Source organism: Thunnus thynnus, chromosome 12, assembly GCF_963924715.1.
Source record: "Thunnus thynnus chromosome 12, fThuThy2.1, whole genome shotgun sequence".
Lineage (NCBI taxonomy): Eukaryota > Metazoa > Chordata > Actinopteri > Scombriformes > Scombridae > Thunnus > Thunnus thynnus.
The window spans coordinates 23,651,410-23,673,791 of record NC_089528.1 but is presented as its reverse complement, the minus strand read 5'-3'; the positions used below and the strand labels follow the sequence as shown (position 1 = coordinate 23,673,791).

At 40.4% G+C, this 22,382-nt stretch overlaps 1 protein-coding gene across 4 annotated transcripts in view; it reads left to right on the top strand.

Moving 5' to 3' along the window:
- LOC137194486 (microtubule cross-linking factor 1) overlaps window positions 1-22,382 on the top strand; it is a 76,770-nt gene that overhangs the window by 32,855 nt on the left and 21,533 nt on the right. For 3 of the 4 annotated variants that reach the window (XM_067606428.1, XM_067606431.1, XM_067606430.1), the window contains exons 4-10: window positions 4,195-4,254; window positions 4,807-6,189; window positions 11,106-11,252; window positions 15,225-15,326; window positions 16,296-16,520; window positions 18,618-18,767; window positions 21,560-21,727. In XM_067606428.1, coding sequence (XP_067462529.1) covers window positions 4,195-4,254; window positions 4,807-6,189; window positions 11,106-11,252; window positions 15,225-15,326; window positions 16,296-16,520; window positions 18,618-18,767; window positions 21,560-21,727 — 2,235 coding nt within the window. The remainder of the gene's footprint in view (window positions 1-4,194; window positions 4,255-4,806; window positions 6,190-11,105; window positions 11,253-15,224; window positions 15,327-16,295; window positions 16,521-18,617; window positions 18,768-21,559; window positions 21,728-22,382) is intronic. The other variant, XM_067606429.1, reaches the window with a different exon arrangement.

The window sequence follows — 22,382 nt, the reverse complement described above, 5'->3', positions numbered from 1 at the left end:
TTCAATATTATCGTGGATTTTGATAATGATAAGAATGATAATTTGTGACCTTGCTTTGTGAAATGCTAATCTTATTGATCTTGTATAAAGTAATAAGGACTGTGGATGTATGAGTGAGTTACTAAAACTTACTGTAGCTCTTCTCTCTGGTGTGAATTTACATGTAGGAGCAACTCGACAAAAGGACACGAAGAGGGAGAGTTCTACTGGCAATAATCATAATTTTACCAACCTCCTTTCAGCAAATAATAATTGAGCAACTTGCCATATTTTAATTAAAGTATGTATAGCTGGTCGTAAGGCTTATGCTGCCTTCAAATGGAACTTGTGAGGTCATATTTTCAACATGGGAAGTTAACGATGCATCGTACTGAAGTGGTTAAGTCGTGAGAACAGTTGCTGTTTTCTGTTTTCAAAAACAGTTAATGATTTTGTGCTTTCTGGATGTCAGGGTCACGCTGGGATTAAGAGACAGAGGTAGACAACAAAAATGATTAAAAAAAAGTTATCTTCCACGAGCTCTGACATTTTCAAGAATATCAGCCACGTTATAACTCGTGAACTTTCAGACTCCTTGCCTGTAAGCAGTATTAAAACAGACTGACAGCTTTCTGTAAAAAGTGCAAAAATTGTAAATTGTCTCACGCTATGAAATGTTTTACTTCTTTTTTTCTGCCAGTAGAACATCTTAATAAAAAAACACCAAACATATATATACTGGCATTCTTCTGATAAACATCAGCCAGTATTTAAAGGTCAGTGTACACAACTGTATTTGCTGGTGAACTGCACAGACAAACTATTTGATTAGTCGGAAGAAATATATTACGATCAGCGTTCTTCTGATCGTACTGTTGTGTCTCTGAGTGTCAAATTGACTTATGTATACAGTAAACAGGGATCCCTGGTAGTGGCAGTCTGGGGTTCAGAGGAGCTTTGCACAAGATGCTGTCTAATCCGCTGTCTCCCCAGAGAGATTAGCTCTGTCACCAGGGCTGGGAATTAAACCACAACTGGTGTTGGAGATACTGACACAGACACAAAGCTGAGGATGGACCGAGGGGGGCGGGGAGGGGGGGCCGAGGGGGGGGTCTGAGACTGGGAGGGATTCACACATCTGATATAGCCAATAAATAGATAACTAGAGTAAACAGTGAATTACAGTCTGTCATCACCAAATAAAAACAATTACAGCCTCGGAGAGGATTCCTACAGCTGGAGTGGGTTATATGAAGCCCTCTGGATGGAGGGATTATGGGAAATGATAAGCAGAGGTGTAGTTTGCCACGATGTAAACAATGACACTGTGTCATCACTCTCAGGGTGTTTTCACACCTATAGTTCGTTCGCTCTGGTCTGAATCAGTTGATGGGTTTTGGTACTGTATTTTGGTCGGATGCACTTGGATTTTTCTCTGTGTGAAGAGAAACAGAACCAAGGGGAAAACGCACCAAATTCACCGACTCATCAGCTGATTTGGACCAGAGCAAACGAACTATAGACGTAAAAACACTTTGACAAGACGCCTAAAAAATTCAATTACACAAGTAAAATTCTGGGATAAACAAATCTGTTATTTTGCTTTTGTGGAAGGGAAAACCAGATCAAACAACATGTCAAACACATGTAACTGTTGCTTGACAATGGTTGCTGAAAAAAAAAAAGCCCCATTTACTATCAGCCTGTGTGCATTCAGCTCAAAGCGAAATGCTCACAGTGCATCAGAGCAGAGGCTGAGTTTGGATCAGACACGGAAACTTCAAACGAGAATTTGAAGGCAAAAGGAGGGCAGACAAAAAAAACTCTTAGATGTGTGAGAAATTCTGTGTCTTAAAGAAACATGTAGATAAAAGATAAGAACATATTGATCATGAAACACAGCTGAGCAGAGAACTATAGGGAAGGTCTTTTGAGCAACTAGGCACAATGTTCAAAATGATAGGCAAAAAATGCTTCTCCCTGTTACTTGACATTTATTCTTACATCTCTTTCTCTAACTACCACTGCCCACATTGTAGTTACAGTCTTGTTTGTGCCGTTTCTAAGTGGGCGCTGCCTTCCTGTCGCAGAGCCAGCAACTGAGTCAAGGTCCGTTCCTGCTCCGGGCAAAACAGGTTCACCCTCACACTTTCCGTCTGTCTGGCCATAAATGATTCATGCTGTCCTACTGGTCTATTTTGGCTGGCAACAGAGGTCGTATAGTAAAGAGTTTTTCACCAAAAAAAAATTAGAGCATGGATGAAAACACACATTACTGCGTACTCTTAAAGCAGCTGTGGCAGCCATAGATAATACTCTGTTCTGTGATTTAGGACGTCACCGTGGGAAAAATTCAGTTTCATTAAATTAAATTAAAAAAACTATTCATTCATACACTGTAAAAAACACTAATGGTCAAAAAGTATTATCTCTTTTACTATGACTGTTCACAAGTTGAGTGGCTCCTGGAATAAATCCAAACTTCCTTCTTTTTGTGTCACATGCAATCTAAAACACATTCCTGATGGCGTCAGCTCAAAGTAGTCACACAGCACATGTGTGGGTTCACTCCTTATCTTACATACCTTTTTAAAGACTTGTTCAGTATTAAGTTTACAAGTTGTTTTTTGATGATAATTTTATGGATGAGGTTAAAAACACCTTGCAATCGGTTCTCGTCTTTTTGACGAAGGGATGTAAACCAGCAAATAAATGAAAATACTTTCAACAGAAGGAGTTAAAAGTGTTATAAATATTCTCCAAACTAAACCATAGGTGGGTTTTGTGCCGAAACTATTAACCAAATAATCAATTTACCAACAATAATTTTGATAATCAGTTAATTGTCATTTAAAAAAGTTCTGGATTCTCAAATATGATTATTTGCTGCTTTTCTCTGTTTTTATATCACTGTAAAGTTAATATTTTTGGATTTTAACAAGCAACAATTTGACTTCGGCTCTTGGAAATTGTTGCAAACCATAGTAAGACTATCACGTGATTGGTGGCTGTTTTGGTGACTCATAAAGGAGTCCATTGAAGCTTTACTGTGACATTCAGATGGGAAATATTAATATCAGGTTATGCTTCCTAGAAAGGCTCCTTGGCTGTAGCTTAAACTGATCGTCAGAACCTTTAAATAACTCTGCCAGGCAGCAATCTCTTCCTGGAAAAAAGCTTCACAGTTGAGAGCTCTGCACTCTGCATTTATAGACGAGGATTTCTTCCTCTGCCTCTCCCTCTCCTTCCCTTTCTCTCAGTGCTTATCTATGTCATCCCTGTCGTATGGAGCTGAGGCAAGGAAGTGTACGGAACTTGATAAAAATGAATGATTTTATTTGTCAGTAAGACTAAGCTGGCGTGCAGAAAGCCCTGTTTTATCCAGGCTTTGCGTGCAATGCCTAGTATTAGCTACAGGACAGATTTCCCCACTGGACAGGCAGATGCTTCCCCACAGAGCGCTGTGGAAGCGCCATGTGTCACTGAATCTGAGCCTGGATAAGACGTCTGTCACACTGAGCTCTGAATGGGATATAATGCACCCTGGTGCACCATACAGCAAAAGTCATGCCTGATCATCCCCATCATCTGTACTCTGAAGTTTTCTGAGCTGAATGAAGATCAGAATTGTCTGAAGTGATAATTTACATCACAACATGTGGATCATTCTGCCACTTCACTCACTCGCTTTAAGATTGACATGATAACTTAGCTTTCGATACAGGCTATTACCGTTACTATGTGCATGAATCAGACTGTAATTATGTCATGTGATCTGCAATCTGCATTGGAGTAAATACATCCTTATTAGACTCGGCTTTGACCTGATGATGGAAATGTTACGTAAGATTTCCACATAGATTAATGTTCTTCTGGCTTTTTGCAGAGTCTGCTTCACATTAGGGGAGTTGGCACACGTTAACCAACTCTTTCGTTCCACTGCATTGGTACTTCATGTTATGCAGTACATTAATTATTGTGCATGCTCCATAAGTACTGGCATCATGATATATGGAAATATCAATAGCATCTTAAAAGTGCAGAGATCCTCACTATTGAATTCATAAAAGCCTCTTTTATTGCTTTCATCTGAGTGTTGTAATGTTGATCTTTGTAATTTTACAGCAACAGCAATTATTGTTGGAGGAATATTTCAAGATTGAAGATGTGTTTGTTATGATAAAATGTTTTACATCCTTCTTTGTTCTTTTACAGACTGCACTGAGGAGACGAGGAAGTAGGGAAACATTTAAAGACAAGAAATCAACAAGTCAGGTAAGAAAAGAAAAAAATATTTCTGTTCTTTTTCTGAGTTCAATATCATAAAATATAAATACGTTGTGGGCTTGAAAGGAAAGACAGAAATCTTGTGATATATTTTTCTTATTGTCAACAAATCCCATGAAAAGACCAAAACCAACAATGAACTAATCCTACTAAGAAATATTTTCTGTGCAGTTAAAACCTTATAAATCCTCTTTGTCCAAGACCTTTGTTGTTGTCCAAAAACTATTAAAAACACATCAATGTGTCACACTCTTGCACAGGGTGACATTTTCTCTTTTCACAATGTGCACGGGCGCTGTAGTTTGTTTTGAGTCAATCCCACATGCACCATCCAACGGCTGTAAATATCACTAGAGAAACAAATGTGTATTTATCCACGGCTGAAAATAGTCCCCAACGAAAGCACTATTTCCTTCTGTTTGAGTGACGTTTGATAAAAACTACAGTGCCCAGCTTTTGTAGGAAAATATTATATATATTATAAATACTATATATATATTATATATAAAGTTTTTAACTGCGACCTTGTCACCCTACCAGGAGGACAGTGCAGACCTCAGGTGCCAGCTCCAGTTTGCTAAGGAGGAGTCCGGCCTGATGAGGAAAAAGATGGCGAAGCTGGGCCGGGAGAAGGATGAACTGGAGCAAGAGTTGCAAAAGTACAAGTCCGTTTACGGGGACGTTGACAGCCCCCTTCCCCTGGCCGAGTGCTCTGGCGGAGGCCCTCACACCACTCGAGAGGCTGAGCTGCGATTACGCCTCAAGCTGGTGGAGGAGGAGGCAAACATCCTGGGAAGAAAGATCGTGGAGCTGGAGGTGGAGAACCGCAGCCTGCGTGCAGAAAATGATGACATCCGCTGTCAGTATGAAAGAGACTGTTTTGGGCGGGAACCCTTCTCCAGCATGCCGTCGTCGCCATATGGCGGTGATGCTTTGGAGTCGGCCAGTGAGCTACGCCGCCATCTCCAATTTGTGGAGGAGGAGGCTGAGCTGTTGCGGCGCTCCATTTCAGAGATTGAGGACCACAACAGGCAGCTCACCTCTGAGCTTAACCGCTTCAAGTTTGGCCCCAGCAGCAGCCCTGTTGGCGAGGAGGGTAGCGAAGGAGGATTGTTTAAACCCGGTAATGGGGGGAACGGTAATGGCTCCAGCAGCGGGATGATGATGGAGGAGCTTAAATCAGCCAGGATGCAGATTAACGAGCTGAGTGGAAAGGTCATGAAGCTGCAGTATGAGAACCGTGTCCTCATGTCCAACGTCCAGCGCTGTGACCTGGCTGCACACCTCGGCTTACGCACCGGCAGCCCTCGAGACAGCGACGCAGAGAGCGATGCAGGCCGGCGGGAAGCCGCTGAAGAAGAGGAGGCAGGGCGACTTCTTCTCCTCCACCCCAAGAGAGAGGGCCCTATCGGGGGCGAGAGCGACTCAGAAGACCTGTTTGAGAAAACGACAACCACCTCAGGGTTCGGAAGCCTCAAACCTTCAGATGGCAGCGAGCTCAGCGCCACTGAACTAGCCAACCGCAGGAGGGAAGAGCGGGAGTCATTCACCAACGTGAAACGAGAGGCGGAAAGGCTCGGGAAGACGGTGGACCGCCTGATCACGGACACTGACAGTCTGATCTTTGAGGGCAGGCTGCTGGTGACGACAGGAGAGAGCCTGGAGGGAGGGACGGTGTCTGGATCCAAACCAGATACCCAAGTCCTGGACACCATCAACACACGCATGAAGGCTTTCCGCACTGAGCTACACATCTTCATGGAGAAGCTGGACCACGTAGGGGAGGGGCTCAGAGAAAGGACAGATGATTTGTCACCCATGCCAAACCTCACAGAGTCCAGCAGCTTCCTGTCCACAGTCACCTCCATGTCCCGCGACTCTCCCATCAGCACCTTTGGAAGAGACCTGGTGACTGACTTCCAGGTACGTTCAATGGATAGACTTCCTGTGACCTTCTTTACTGTTTTTAAGGTTATTTAGTACATTTAGCTGTTCTCTTTCTGTGGCTGATTTGTTCTTTTCTAAAAAGAAAAATATCAGAAAGGGAGAAAGCATGTCAGCTTAATGGGGAAAACAGTCATTACTTAAAATTTTCCTCATGAGAATTGTACACAACATTTAAAATCTTGCGTAGGAACATTGATTAGCGTTCAACCTTAAAGCGTCCCACTTGGTTGTCCAGATGATATCATGTTGCAGGAGAGAGCGGCTGAAGACAAGAAAATGTCACACCAGTTGGCTCTCAAACTGCAGTAAGCTAAAATTTTATTTGTCTGCAAAATCAAGCAGGCCAAAGTCCAGATGTATTTAGTGGAAAACCCAATGGTATATTTGTAAAAGTTAGAAAGCATTTAGGTTTGATTTAAATGGCTCCAAATGTGGAGTCATTAGCAGACCATTTAAAGCCAAAATTAACTAAATGAGATCCTGACTCAGCTTTAATTGAAGAAAAATCCACTTTAATTGAAGACAGTGGCAACACCGTACATCTTTAGCAGAACACACACTATCCACAGCCATGCCTTTCAGAGGACGTCTCATTAAGTTGCAGCAAACATGGTTTAAAGGATAGGTTTGGAATTTTTCAAATCTATCTTAAGACAATATTTACAATACAGTATGCATTGTGAGAGAGCTATGGGTCACTCTAATCAATCCTCCTCTCCATACTGACTTTTGTGCGATTCTGCTGTAAGAAATGGGGCAAAAATGTATTTTAAAGATCCCTTCCACACATGTTTTAAGACATATAAAAATACTCTGCTTTAAATTCTAAATCTTCTAATTCAAAGCAGAGTATTTTTGTGTCTGATATAGTTTTTCCACAAAAAAGTTCAGTTACCTAAATTAAAAATTCTTAAAATGACCTCTACTCCTTGTTCCTCATTGAAGAATCCAGAATCTATGAATATGTAAATATTTTAGTTTAGAAAGTTTAACTGCTGGACACAAGACGTCTCCTACTTCACTGAAAACTGAAAACACTTGTGTAAGTTTCATACTGGACCACGATTGGTTTCCAAACGAGTTGTGATAAACTTACATGTAGAGTTTCAATACACTCAGAAAAATTGTGTGATATCGATATTATATTGACTAATGGTGACAGAGGTGAGTCGCACCTAATGACAAGGAGTCACTTTATTTACAGAAGACATAAAGACAAAACATTTTTGTCTTAATCAGATGAAAACGTTTTGTCTTCTGTAAAAAAAAAAAAAAAAGTTACTGCTTGTCATTGAGTGCATTCCTCCTCTGTCACCACCAAACATGTCACAAAATCATCTGGTACATTCTCGCCTTAAACCCAGATTTGATGTGAATACAAAGAAACTTTCCACAATTAGCATAACCTACATACTTAGTTCTGCAAACATGCAAGTACCAAACAGCAAAACACATGTTTGAATGGAGGGAGACTTTAAAAATGTATTTTTGCACAGAGTGATCTGTGGGGTTTTGTACCCCATTTCTTACAGTGGAGTCAAGCTACAGCATGTGGGGGCGTTTGACTGAGGCGGTACATCTGTCAAACGGTAAAGGAGGTGTCATACAGCAATGTCAGGGAGGACAGAAACCTCCTGTGCAGCAAAAGTACAGAAGCTTGTTTGATCTTGATTTTCAGGCTTGTGAAAGTGGGGCCTCACAATCTTTCTGACTTTTTGATTGTTAAGCAGGAGGTGTCTGAAAAGTTAGCACAGACATAAGTGGCTTATGACGGACAAAAGTTCATAGCGATGTCTCTTTTTGATCCTTTGATGTCAGCTCATCATTCATTATGAAGCAGAGTGTTGGATTGGTCACCCATTAAATAGGTAAAGTGAGCTGGGATCAGTCATGAGACAGATTAGATAGACTTGAGAAGAATCCGAACCTATCCTTTAATATCTTAAGAGGAAATAGATGAGAGACCCTCTAGACGCCCCCCCCAGACCTCCAGTGTGAGCACCGGGTGACACAGCAGGCCCCCCCTGCACCACCCCGAGCCACCCAGCTCTACCACACTGGCACCACCGCCACCAACCCCTCCCCTGACCCACCGCCACCACCATCGCTTCCTGCTGCTGCTGCTGCTGCTGCTGCCGCCACATTCACATCTGCATCTCCATGCACATCTTCATAGCCAGCAGCCCTGCCTGCCTCCTTCTCCCTGCACTCACTGTCTGCAGCTGCCCTGCTTCCAGTCAGCCAGGGCCGAGGGAGGGTGCTTAAAAGGGTGCTTGGTATGAATGGAGTAAGTACCAAAGGAGTTATCGCAGCTTCTTCCATTTGGCTGGATACACAAAGCTTTTCTTGATGTAGTGAAATGTTGCATGATGGAGTTTAGTAAATATATTTGTTTTTTTACAGCCCTGCTACACCATGCTGTCATTTGTGCGACTCATTATGACACATAAAGGGTGTAGCTATAATGTTTGCACAACGTCATCACACACACCCACCCACCCACACACATACACACACAGACACACGTGGGATTGGTTACTCCATGGTGTTGCCAAGGAGACGAACCATAAAAATGTGTGAACTGTCTAAAATAACCTCTGTTTAACAAAAAAAAAAAAAAAAAGAGATTTGCATGGTGTTGTGTGAGTTGCCTGTGGAAGAACCTCGCTGGCTGGCATCCTGCTTTCTGTCCTTGTTTTTACTCAACTTGCAGCTTAGTGTTGAGTCAACATGTCAACATACTGTGTACTCTTCCAAAGCAGGTTCATTATCTTTGTGCTGCATGATCAGGCAGACATCTTGGATGTCTTTTTTTTTTTTTTTATCAGCCAGACTGTAAAAATAAAACAAAAAGCTCCTCAAACATTTTAACTCAATCTGCTTTGTGGAGATAATAGACTGAAGCTGCCTCCATACTCATTCTATCCAATGACTTGTTTCTGCTTTGCTCCTCTGCCTGTAGGACTCGCTGGTTAGTCTGGGTGAAGCTGGGTGGATTAGTCAAAGCTAACCACTGTACAGTACTAACAACACACACTTTGCTCAAAGCAATAAAGCCTACGTCCATTAAGAAAAGTTGGAAGATGAACAAAGTTGAAATGAAATTGTCACTGCAGCAGCAAAGAGTAGGGTACACAGTAGATGCAAATACAACAGATGGATAAGTGAGAGATAAGACATGTATGGAAGCTCATACAGTGGCATTCACCAGAGAAAAAATAACATAATAATAATGTTTTCTTGTAATTATGACTTATGCAGCATCTCATAATCAAGAAAAGTTCAGCTTTTTATATTGATTCCTGTATCGTAATTATAACATTGTATCTCATACTTATGAAAAAACTCATCTCATAATCACAAAATGCAGATTCTTGAGGAAACCAAAGAATATTGCACACTGTCAATCACTTGTACTTACTTACTTAATGATAATTTGGTCTGCAGGCCTTAAACATATCAGGTAAAATTCAAAGACTTTGTAATTATTAGATCTTTATGAGATAATTACAAATAAATGTCTCATAATTGCAAGATAAGAATCTCATAATTGTGAAAAAATGTGAAATGTTGTAGTCGTGGGATAGTTTTGTATAATGTTGAGATTTAAACTAGATTGATAAAGTATCTTGGATGATATATCAGCCAATGTTAGCTTATTGCAGGTCAGTACTGACAGATGTCGGCTGATAATTAAAAAGAAATTGCAGAGCAGAAATGTCAAAGATGTGTTTGAGACCATGTAGAACTGTGTTTCCATTGCGTAGTTTGTCCTCTAGAGAGTACAGATTATTTTTCAACTGTAAAATGTATCGATCGGGTCATACTTTAGTCACAATTCCTTAAAAAGATAAAGAATCATGATCAAATATGCTTTTTTATGTTATGCATTTATGTAAAAAAACAAAAGATTATATGTTTTGTTCAGGTGTTTGTTTTAACTCAAATTTTGGACCATATGTAAGATGATAAATCTTTAATCTCAATTTTTTTTCTTTGATGAATGCAACACGCTTCTTTAGATGCCTCTTTGACACAGTAATATAAAGTTCCTGCTGGCAAGGAAGAAATCCTCACTTACAGAAAAAAAAAATGTGGGCGCTGCTGCTAAAGGGGCAGCTAGCATGGCACTGTTTGAAGCTTGACTGATGCCTCAAATGCCTCCAGTGTATTTTAAATGCTATAATGTCTGAAAACAATGTGCATCGTACACAGGCTCAAGATGCAACTTTTCCTTAGTTTACTGCTTCTACAACACACACGGCTGTGCACGGGCATGTGTTGGAAACCTTTAGCGTGCTAGCTCTCGCTCTGCAGTTTGCCGTGGTATCTCTCAGCTGTTGGTTTGGACTCATGTATCCCCCATTGCATGCGCTTCATAACAAGTGTTTTGCATTCTTTTCCCCCCCGATTCCCTCTCTTCGTTCCTCTTTGTGTTCCCGCCAGATGTTTCAGCCCATGATTTTGTTCATCCTCATTCTCGTTCTCTTCTCATCTCTCTCATACGCCGTCATCTTTAAGTTGGTCTTTCTCTTTGCGCTTTTCTTCGTACTTTAGTCCGTTTGTTCTTCTCCACACCATGTAGTCTGTTAGTTAATTCCCCCCTCCCTCTCTGCTTATATTCTTTACCCATTTTCTGTTTTTTTTTTCTTTGTTTTCCCCCCGCTCGCTTTCTTTCCTCGTCCTCTCACCCCGTTTGTTGTCTTCTGTCTGTTTTGTCCACAATCCACCTCACACATCTCCCCCAATACCACCACCACCACCAACACCACCACCACTACCTGCACCCCTGTATCCTGCACCTGTCACACCCCATCCTCCTAACCCCTTACACCCACCGTCCACACTGCCCCTTCCCCCCACTCCCCTTCCCCGCCCCATGTCACTCACAGTCCGGTCAGAGGGATGAGCTGGAGTGGCGTCTAGGACAGGAGCGAGGCGTGGAGCCCCAGAGCCAGAGCCAGGGTGGGGGCCAGGCCCAGAGCAGGGGAGCCACGGGACTCACTAGGTACCACAGGCCCCTGGCTTTAAGAGCAGAGGTCAGTGCCTCCTCCCTCCTCCATCTCCCTTCCACCTGTGGGACTGAGTTGACACTGGCTCCGCACATGGGCCTTCTGTCGATTTTAAAACATACAGTACCTCTTGACACTTTTGACCTAGACACTATTATAATATATAATTCCTCAGCAATTGATTCAAACCTAAATCTCCTGCAGCTCCAGTCTTTTGCAGCTGTTAAATACAACTCTGGACTTTCCAAAAAACAACTCTAAAACTAACCAAGTATGTAATTTTCAGCCTACAGATTGCAGGAACAGCAATAAGACACACAAATAAATTTAGATGCACCGATTCAATTTTTTTTCTCCCAATACTTCAACTCAGGGTATCTGCCAATACCAATATCCAATACCAGTGCGCTGTTTCCCAAATTTTAAGTCTAGTACAACTGTGCATGGAACTCATTAGGATCATTTATATGTCAGGTAACATGAGTAGAGCTGCAACAATTAGTCGATTAATTGATTATTTGCAGACTAATAAGTTAATCGCCAACTATTTTGATAATTAATTAATCATTTTAAGCCAACATTTCCAAATCAAATGTAAATATATTCTTGTTTCTTTAGTCTTCTATGACAGCAAACTGAATATCTTTGGTTTTGGACTGTTGGTCGACATTTGAGGACGTTACCTTGAGCTCTAGGAAACAGTGATCAACATCTTTCACTATTTTCTGACATTTTATTGACCAAACAACTAACCGATAAATCAAGGAAATAATCAACTGATTGATCTATAATGAAAAGAATCATTAGTTGCAGCCCTAAACATGAAGCCAGGGATTGTTTTGGCCCACCATGACTGAATGAATGTAACTTGATAATGACTTTGACGAAGAAACCGTGTTTAAAGTTTACTTACTGACAAAAGATATGAATGAAAATTATCTACAATTTTACTTTTCTCATGCAGTTGGGAAGTTGTCAGGCCACGGACAAGCGTAAAATTAAAAACATTTAGTCTCAGCACAGAGCGTCTGCCTACTAGAAAGCAAGACTAAAGTTGTGAGGATCAGTTTCAGGTCAAATGTGAGAAGTTTAACTTTGCAATTTATAAAAGAAAAAATGAATGAAAAAATGGATAATCTCAAATGTATCAGCTGTACATGTATATATGTATATCACAATAAATTCTGTAAATCTCAACCAAACTGTATAAAGTACATTTGAGCACACTGCACTATAAATTTAACTACTTTTTAATTAGATGTAAGTGTTTGTTCTGATCAGAAGGCCGCTCAGTCCAGCACGTCTAGTGACACTCCAGCCACAGTCACTTTTTGATGCTGAAGGCGATTTCACTTCATTCACTCACTCTACTTTCACTCCACTGATGTTTTTTTTTTTTAACTCCTTTGATTTAACTTTTTTGTTTTTTATTGCTTTTCATATGCCCTTGGACATTTTGTGATTTATTTACTCCTTTGAAGAAACAGGTTGAAAGTAGATTCAAGTAGTAGTACCTCAAAAGAGGCGTTAAAGGATTTGTTCACAAAGTCGGTCTTAAAATAATAGTCAGGTGCCCGTACGAACACTGAAACAGGTTACGTCAAGTCAGTTTTATTTGTATAGCCAATATCACAAATCGTAAATTTGCCTCAAGGGCTTTACAATCTGTACATCAATACAACATCCTCTGTCCTTAGACTCTCGAGTTGAATAAGGAAAAACTCCCTAAAAGAAGATCTCAAGGTTAAGTTTGCTTTGATCATTCCTCCTGTTTTTAATGGAAATTAAAAAATCTTTTCTTAATGTGCTTCCAGTGTAAGTGATGGAGGACAAAATCCACAGTTCACGTTCTGTGCATTCAGATGTTTGTTTGGAGCCAATGTGAGGCTTTAACCGTCCAAATCAAGTGGATATCATCCCAAGTATATTAATTTTAGTAGAGAGATCACTCTTTCTGTTACCACCCTTCAACTGCAGCTCGACAGGGAAACACAAAGAGGGAATTTTCTACTGAAAAGACTTTTTGGCCGGCTGAAGCGTCATATTATCTTCATATAAATATTTAAATACATTTTTGCACAGAACAAGGACTGTGGATTGGAATTGGGAAGAGATCTTTTAATAGCCAATATGAACAGGAGGAATGATTACAGAAGAATGTCCATATGGGCACCTGACTGTTGTTTTAAGACAGAATTGAAAAATTATGAACCCATCCTTTAACCTATCTGAAATTCTAGCTCATTCAAGCCATTTATAGCACTAAATCGGTCGATCGTATGTTTGCTTACTCTGTGGTTTAAGGAAATGAATCTGAGTCCGCACACTGTGCCCCCTGGCACTGGTTCATCAGTAAAGGCTGTGCTGTCATGACTTGACTCGACTCAGCAAATTAAACCTATGTAAAAGTGCAACTTACACAAAAGTGTTACAATGCACTTTATATACACGCACACGCTGAGAAAGGAGCACAATCAAAGAGGCGAGTGATAACGTTGATGCAGCTCACGTCAACTCGGATCTGTTAAAGGTGCAGTGTGTAGAATCTAGTGGCATCTAGCGGAACTGAATTGGCAGAAATCGAATATAACATTCATAAATATATTTTAATTAGTATATAATCCCGTGAAAATAAGAATGATTGAGACTTTATAACCTTAGAATGAGCCCTTTATATCTACATAGGGAGCGGGTCCCCTTCCACGGAGGCCGCCATGTTTCTAAAGTAGCCCAGAACAGACAAACCAAACATTGGCTCCAGAGAGGGCGTTTTGAGTTTTGCAGCCACCGTAGGTTCTCCTACACTCTTGGAGGAGATGGGGGTCTGGTTATTAGTTGGTTGCAATCAGCAACCTCACTACTAGTCACTAAATTTTACACATTGATCCTTTAATTCCTTAAGTGACTCCGCTGTGTAATAAACGGAGTAATCGCAGGACATCGTGATTCATAATCGCTGCCTCATGCTTGTTTTCATAGAGAAACCGGCCGCTGTTATGTAATGCAGAGTACTGGCACCGGTGGTCTGACACATAACTATTACAGTTACAGTTATAGCAATTTCATGTGGATTTCTTTTTGTCCCCCGTGCTTTCTGCCGCAGAGTAATCTGTGAGGTGAAATGAATGAATGGGAAAGCAGCTTGGATATGGCAGGATTAGTGCTGCACCGTAGGCCTGTGTGATTTGCATTTGACATTGGGCTGACAGGGAGGTGATCCTGGGTCAGCACACACTGAACAGCTCAAGTTACTGGTGGAGGGTACAGTAAAGGCTGGCACACGGGATACAGAGAAGAAAATCGCATTATAAACTGCTGTGATTTCCAAATCTTACTTGCTCTTAGGTGTTTTAGGTGCAGGTGCAGGGATGTCTTGTAAACAGGTTGAACAGTTGATGCTGAAAAGAAGAATCATCACATTCAAAACCGTAAACATGAGCATCTCATTTCCCTATGAGCATTATTCACCTGTAGAAACCTCACAAGCGAGTTTGTTCTTTTTGATAGAAACCATTTTTTTTAGGTGAGGCAAAGTTTTTGAGCTACGGTAAATGCGTCACATGTTTTGTCAGTGTCATGCAGCTCTAGTCGAGTACATTAACTATATCTCAATATACAGTACATTCATTTTCCCCTTCACAGCCTAAAGTAACCTTTCTGTAATGCAGAAAAGGTAGCAAATGAGTTAAGATTTATATATTCGTGTTGAAGGTTTGATCTAAAGGCTTTGATGTTGTTTGATGAAAATATACTTCATCCAGGCTGAAATCTGCATCATTAAATTATAATTACTCCCTGAGATGTTGCAGAAGAAGTTATAATGGATTTCTACTTGTGTGAAAGTCTGATTAGAGGTTTTTTTCAGTCCTGCTCTGCAAAATTTTTTTAATCATCTCCTGTCATTTATATGTTTTGAATAGAATGATAGTGAGATATCAATATGTGATGTAGCTGATGCACATAGCTGGTAAATTAACTGCTGTGCTGTTGTGGGTTCAGCTCCGGGACACGTCTGCTTCTGACATCCAGTTTCGCCTGGATCACGAACGAAGGCTGCGAGCGGCAACAGAGGAACGGGAGTCTGTCATTTCACTGCCTCAGGTACAATAACGCTGTCAGTCACGCCGTGTTTGAAAGTTTTTAGATTATAACATGAACATAAGCCCACCAGTATCACACTTCAGCAGCTCTGACATCTTTGCTGAAACATCATTTTAATTAAGTCTAACCACTAGAGAGGGAAGAAAGTTATAGATTTCAGGTTTTAAATATTCAAACCTCTATTTTGTTTTAGACGTTACACCGTCTTCCCCCCTTTTTGTACTTGCAGCAGTTCAACCTTCATCATTCATGCAAACATGACATTCAAAATATGATCAACATGACATCTATCATTCAAAATGATTCCTATAATCAAATTAAAAAAAGCAATAGCATTTAAAAGGATGAGCAAAGTGCCGTATCATTTAAAACTGAAAGGATTAGTCGATCAACAGAAGATTGATTAGCAACTATTTTGATAATTCATTCATCATTTAAGTCATTTTTTAAAGCAAAACTGACAAAGAGCCTCTGATTTCTGCTTCGCAAATGTGAATATTTTCCTGGTTTCTTAGTCTTCTGATATTAAACTAAATATATTTGGATTTTAGCTTATTTGCTAGACAAAACAAGCAATTTGTCAACTAGGGCTCTGGGGAATTGTGATAGGCAAATTTTTACAATTTTATGGACCAGATGATGAATCGATTAAGAAAATAATAAGTACGTACAGCCCTTGTATAATTGACAAAATCAATTTTCTGCCAAGATCTTTGCATCATAACATTTTTTTATTATAATAGATAATAGATTTTTTTTTTTTTTTCAAATAATGATAAATGATCCTCTCAAACCAATAGGCCTGTGTGAGGCTGACATCCAAAATTATGGAAAACAACAACAGGATACATTAATCACATATAATGAACTTACTGTGAGCTACACCACAAAAACACTATAAAAAGTATTTGAATGTGACAATTTTCAAATAAAATTTCTCTCGGTCTCTTCTCTGATTTCTTTCCACAGCAGGAAGACGAGCGTTTGCGTCTGGAGGCCCAGCGTGGAGGTCTGGAGCTGCAGGGACTTCAGAGTCATGAGGTGCCCTGGACTCAGGAGAGAACCATGCTGCAGCAAGAGGTCCGCCTCTTCAGACGCAACACCATCATCTTCTACATGAAGCTCAGGTGGATCCTTATGCACTGGAGGCTCGGCCGCAAGGACGACTCTGGAGAGGAGGCGGTGCATCCAGAGGTGAGTCAGGGGTTCGAGGAGTTGGATCGGTTCTGTCTTTTGTTTTGAGGCACATTAATGCATTTACTAAAAAACTTGACTGTGTGCTGTGTTGCTCCTTGTTTTTCCTCTTGTGCTCCATTATAGCCATACTGTACATTTATAATGGTGTTTATGTTTTTATTGGATCACCTGCTGGAGAGTCGGTTGGTTAGTTAAGCTTTATTTATTATCATATATTTCTACATACAATATCAAACAAGACCGTTACACACAAAGCAGTCATCACACTTTAATTAAAACATTCACAAGTATCATTAAAAATATCATTCAGAGGAACTTAACAGTTGCTCAGAGTAATGAGCGTCACTGATTTAGTTTGCAGTTAATTCAAGTTGTAAGATGCATATTACTGGAAACCAGTCGTCCCCAGTTCAGAGTTGGCATGAGGAATTTTTTAAAGCTAACTTGTTCTGTGATCTGGTGTTATAGAGTGAAGGGAAAGACAGGACAGTTTAAAGCTGGATGATGTTGGTTGATATTATGATTAAAGGCTAGATATTGTGTGGGGTTTACTAAGATGGAGGCAGCATCAGCTGAATTAGTCACTTTATCAGTTTTCTGAACTTATTAGACTGTCCTATCTGAATGAAATGAATGAGGGATACCTCTACCTGTATCTGTAAAATACATTTTCTCTTGAGTTTGTTTTATTTAAAATTGTCAGCAATGGTCACATTATAAGGATACATGAACCTTCTGGCAAAAACATTGTGCCTTAAATTTGGTTTTTAATCATTTTATTTGAATTTGAGTTGAGTTGAATGTAAGTTATGGAAGCTGATTTTGGATGATGGAGAGTTGCTGCTTTGCCTTCTTGGTTTGAGTTTTGGGAAACGTCACCTATTTACGCCTCATATTAACAGACAACGCCACCTCAATCTAAAAGGCAATCGTCAATCAACTCTGAGCCACATGTGAGCTCTTTTGTGCATGAACTAATGTTGAAATAACACACAGCTTCCCAAGAAACATTTAGTAGCAAAGTGTCCAATTACGTTTGAACTCCTATCTTCGGGCACTGTGTGTTAAAAGGGCTATAACTCCCACACAGTTCTTTTTATATTGATGGACTCAAATTAAAGCCAAGACCTGTCCCTTTAATGTAGTACCCATTACTTTATTTCATATTGAATGTGCTGAAGAATAAAAACTGTGTAACTACCCAAATATTTACTGTCTAGACTGTTTAATTAAGGTTTTGTGCCTTAAAACCAAAATATTGCAAATGGTATAGCTCTTTAACTACAAAACGAGTCAGCTAATTGAGTATTTAGATGGTAAAAATGTCAACGAACTAGTGACCCAACCTGAATCACTTTCAGGTGCAAACTTCCCACAATAATGCAGGTACTGCTGCAGGACTGAGTGATAGTCCAGTTAATTAGTTGCGCAGCTGACTGATCGACTCCATTTGTTGTTCAGCTTGTTGATTCAGCAGTCGATGCACCTCTCTTTCTTGTTATCTTCACAGCCTTCTGGTTGTTTAAACTCTTAATTTGTGAGAGTCATGTTTTGTTGTTTTGTTTCTCGGTGGCGTTCAGATGATAAGCGTTCATATAGCTCATCGCTGCACTTCCCCCAGTAGATCACAGAGAAGTTTGGCCAGAACTATGAAGTCTTTTTTCCCTAAATTTGTTCAATTTTGCTGTTGATAAAGATTAAGTTTCTGTAATTTACTGATCTTCTCTCAGCTGTGCTTGCTATCACTGCTCCCTCTGACTACCCACTTCCTTCTGTTGATACCAAACCAAATGCTGTCAGAAACAATCATCACTTTTCAGGGCACCAGTTTTTTAATAAATGATAAAAACATCCAAATTAAACACATGAGAGACTGTGAATCGCAGGTGTGAGTGTGAATGTGACTGGTTGTCTGTGTAAGCCTCTGTGATGGACCAGCAGTAGACAACTCATCCAGTGTGTTTCTCTGTCTTCTGCCCAGTGCATGCTGGGATAACCTCAGTGACCGTCAGCCTGAAACAGAATGTGCCGGTACAGAAAAATGAGTGCACGAATTAAAAACACAGCTTTTCATGGCTCTATCATCTGTTCCAGTTCGAAAAGTTGGAGGGCATCCCAGAGTTGGGAGTGATAATGGAGCAGACGGAGGGGGAGTCAGAGAGAGACGACAGAATGTGTTTACCGCAAACCCCGGGGGACGTCCCTCTGCCGTCACCTGAACGACACCTGCAGCATCAAAGACAGGTACTCGCACATTTACGCCTCCTTCACCGGTCTGACTGTTATGTTATGACCAAGTTAAGAAAAACTGCAACTCAGGTGACTTTTGATCGGAGGATGTAGAGATAGATATTTTTAATTTTATCATAGGATTAGTCTTTTAAGGATCCTGTGATGATGATGCTTGTAAATCTTTAAATTCAAGTGAAAACGTTAGATTTAGATTCTTCTTTACTGTCATTACCTAAAACATAATTGCTCAATTAAATGCGGAAGAATTTCCTTTGCTACACACCTAGAAATTATATGAATTTAAGACAAAAAACTGAATTAAAATCGAATAAAAAACAGGTAAAATGAAAAGAAATAGAACAACACACAATACACACACACACACACAGTTGTAATGCAGAGAAATAAGATTATAGTAACTTATCTTTCCTCCAGTAAATTGATGTATTGAACAAGTTTGGACATCTAGCTGTTCGTTTTCATTGTGCACAAATGAATTTTTGGCAGCCATTCATTAGAGCTGTTTGGCATGGCATGAAAATGACAGTTTTGACCCAGATAACTAGTTGGAGACAGTAATTATTTTGAGTACACCCAGTTTTATGCTTATTGCTCAAACAAAAAAAAAAAGGAGTCTTAGTTACATGAGAGGGAAACAAAAGGAGCTGTGTTTTTTTGATGCTGTTGAGTGTTTCTACCCAGACTTTAGCGTGTGCCGAGATCTGCTTTCAGCACCTCTTTCGACCACTATTCCCCTCTGTGAAAGTAAAGAAAGTACGCAAGCATTCGGGTTGGGATGCATTATTAAGCACCTCTAAGTGCTCTACTTTGTCTCACGTTTTGATTTCTCCACAACACACACTGATCTGACATTGTTGCTTTGCTCTGTGAGCAGTTTTCCAGTCTTAACAAGCGAGCCCAGTAGACTATATTAAGCTTTATGCACGAGAGCAGAAATTCTGACTTGCTTTAGTAAGCATTTGCACACATGTCTACTACAGCAGAGCAGAGCGCAGATGATAATTCCTGCAGTCTGAGTGAGATAATAGTATGTTAAGCCGGGAAGAGGTCATTGAAAGTTTTGAGTGAAAAGTTGGAAATAATTTCAACAGATTGGCAACTTGGTGAGAGAAAAATCCTGATTAATTCCCCCTGGTACTGCAAATATCTGATACTGCTGAGGTGCTTAAGGATACAGTTTTTATATTCTTTATATACTGCAAGTGTGATGTTTTTACCCACTGCGGCTCTGAACTTATAAATGTGTTGAGTATTAAAATGTTATGTATGTAAAACTAGTGTTAGCCTGACATATTTGGTATCTTTTGCAACTTTTTGGTCTCCTCTAGAATTTAAAATAATCCTCGGTGGGTGATCAGAGTTTGGACAAACAAATGAGTTTATATTGACTGATTCACCAGCACATTAGGGGTTAAATGAGAACCTGTAGGGTATTTTTTTACATATGTATTTTCAGCATCAAATCAGTGACATGAAAAATGTTTAATCACCTGATGCTTGTATGTTGTGTATCTAGGTACACAGTAGTGGAAACAAATATTAAGGTCTATTGCAGTTGTGTCTGCCCTCGTAAAAAATGCATGTGAGTTCCACTTCTTTCCTGGATATTCCTAAACTGGATCAACATGCTGCGGCCTTTTAGCACCTGAGCTCCTATCGTGTTCTCAGCAGAGGCTGGCAGAGTTGGCAGCGCCGTAGCGATACTACCTCGAGGTGATGTTTTACTCACAGTTTCCTTTGTGTTTTCACCACCTCCTGCCAAGACCTGAAGACTCTCCACAGGACCACCAGAGACGAACAACTTTCCACACACCTCTCTTCAGGAGCAGACAATACATGATGTTCTTTTTCTCTGTGACCCGTTGGATGTCACTACTCATACAGCCTGAAGCCTTAGATGTAATCGTATAAACTTTGTCAAACCCCCTGCATTATTGGAACTAATTGGGCTAAATCTGCATTGTAGTTATCCAACAGGTTTTCACTGCAGCTGTAATCACTGCATTAGTCTGAGATACCTGAGCGTTATTTAGACTCCCTTCTTGTTTGCATTCACACCGCCAATAGGAACACTGAAGTGATGTAAGCCAGCTGGCGGTTGATATAGCAACGTCACTTCTGCGTCAGACACAACGACAACAAGATGGAGAGGACGCCATGATTGGAGCTGTGTGTTTGTTGTGTGTGTTTTAGGTCTCATTTTTTAAAAGTGTTGCCGATGCTGCATTGGTTCATGTGTTTCGACCAATCAACGTACACTTAGGTCACTGAAGGTTCCTCTTGTGCTGGGAGAGTACCTGTCCTGAGTAGGAGCTAAAAAGTCCCTCAAAATGGCGTTCATAAGAACTACGATCGTTCCCAGTTCCTGCAGTGCAGACACAATAAAAACGGGGCTGTTCCTCCAACAGTTCTGAGAACTATGAAAAAGTTCCTCTAGTCCGAAAGCGCCTATTTATATGTATATACAGAAGGAAGGAAAGGAGAAGAAGAAGGAAAGGATAGATGGGGATAAGGACAATGCCTTAAAAACAGATCAGGAGACAAGATGAGAAACAGGATGGAGAAGGTCAAGTCAAATTGATTTATAAAGCACCTACAAAAGGTCGTCTCATAGTGTTTTAAAGAGAAGCAAAAGACGCGGATAAAAACAGAAGTCAGACCCATCACAAATTTCAAGATAAGGACAGAATTTGCTGTGTGCATGTGTGTGCCTTAATGTGTTGGATTAACATTTACTAAATGTGTTTTTGTTGATTTGTTTTGTCTGAATGTCCTCTGCACAGTTCGGGGAGAACAGGCGAGTGCTGCAGGCCTTGCGGACGCTGCTGGAGGAGTTTCGAGAGGAGCTGCGGGAGGAGGAGACGCGGCGTGGCCAACTGCTGCAGTCCTACGCCAATGACAAAGCCGCCTGGGAGGTCAAGTGGGCAGAGATGAAGTGCCAGGTCGCCCAGGTACAGATGGCATCTCAGTGCCCACCTTAAAGGCACAGAACACAGTCTGGTGTAGAAATCCAATGGTGCACTCAGTAAGCAGCATGACGACAGTAAACATGTTGCTTTTTCCACTCAGGTTGAACCCAATAACAAGTCAAAAACAACAAATATTCTTGTTTTTTATAGCTGTAACTTTAGCTCCTTTCTTGGGCCCATCGGAGCAATTTTGAAAGTGCTGCAATGAGATGAATAATAGCCGTCTTAATCCATATCACGTGACAAACAAATGGAAAGAACTGAATTCATAATCGCCCCTCTGCTTTTAAATTAAAAAAAGGAAGGACAGCTTCCAGTCAGAAAAAAAAAGATGAATCACTTGCCTGGCACAATATAGTGTGTATATTCTGTGCTTTGTGCAAACTAATTAATTCAGCATTGTGCCTAATTGTTGGATGTGCCTCTAAGCATTTCTTACTGAGCCGAAGATAGCTGGTAAAGTGCTCTCTTTTATTCCTAATGGTTATGTAAATACATTGTAGATTAAGAGCAGGCCGACTTCATTTTAACTGATATGACAATGTGAAAGCTGATAACTATAATTTTGCAGCTGATCCGTCTCTCCCAGCCTTTACACCTTAATGGTACATCGAAACTTTTTACTGATACCCAAGAA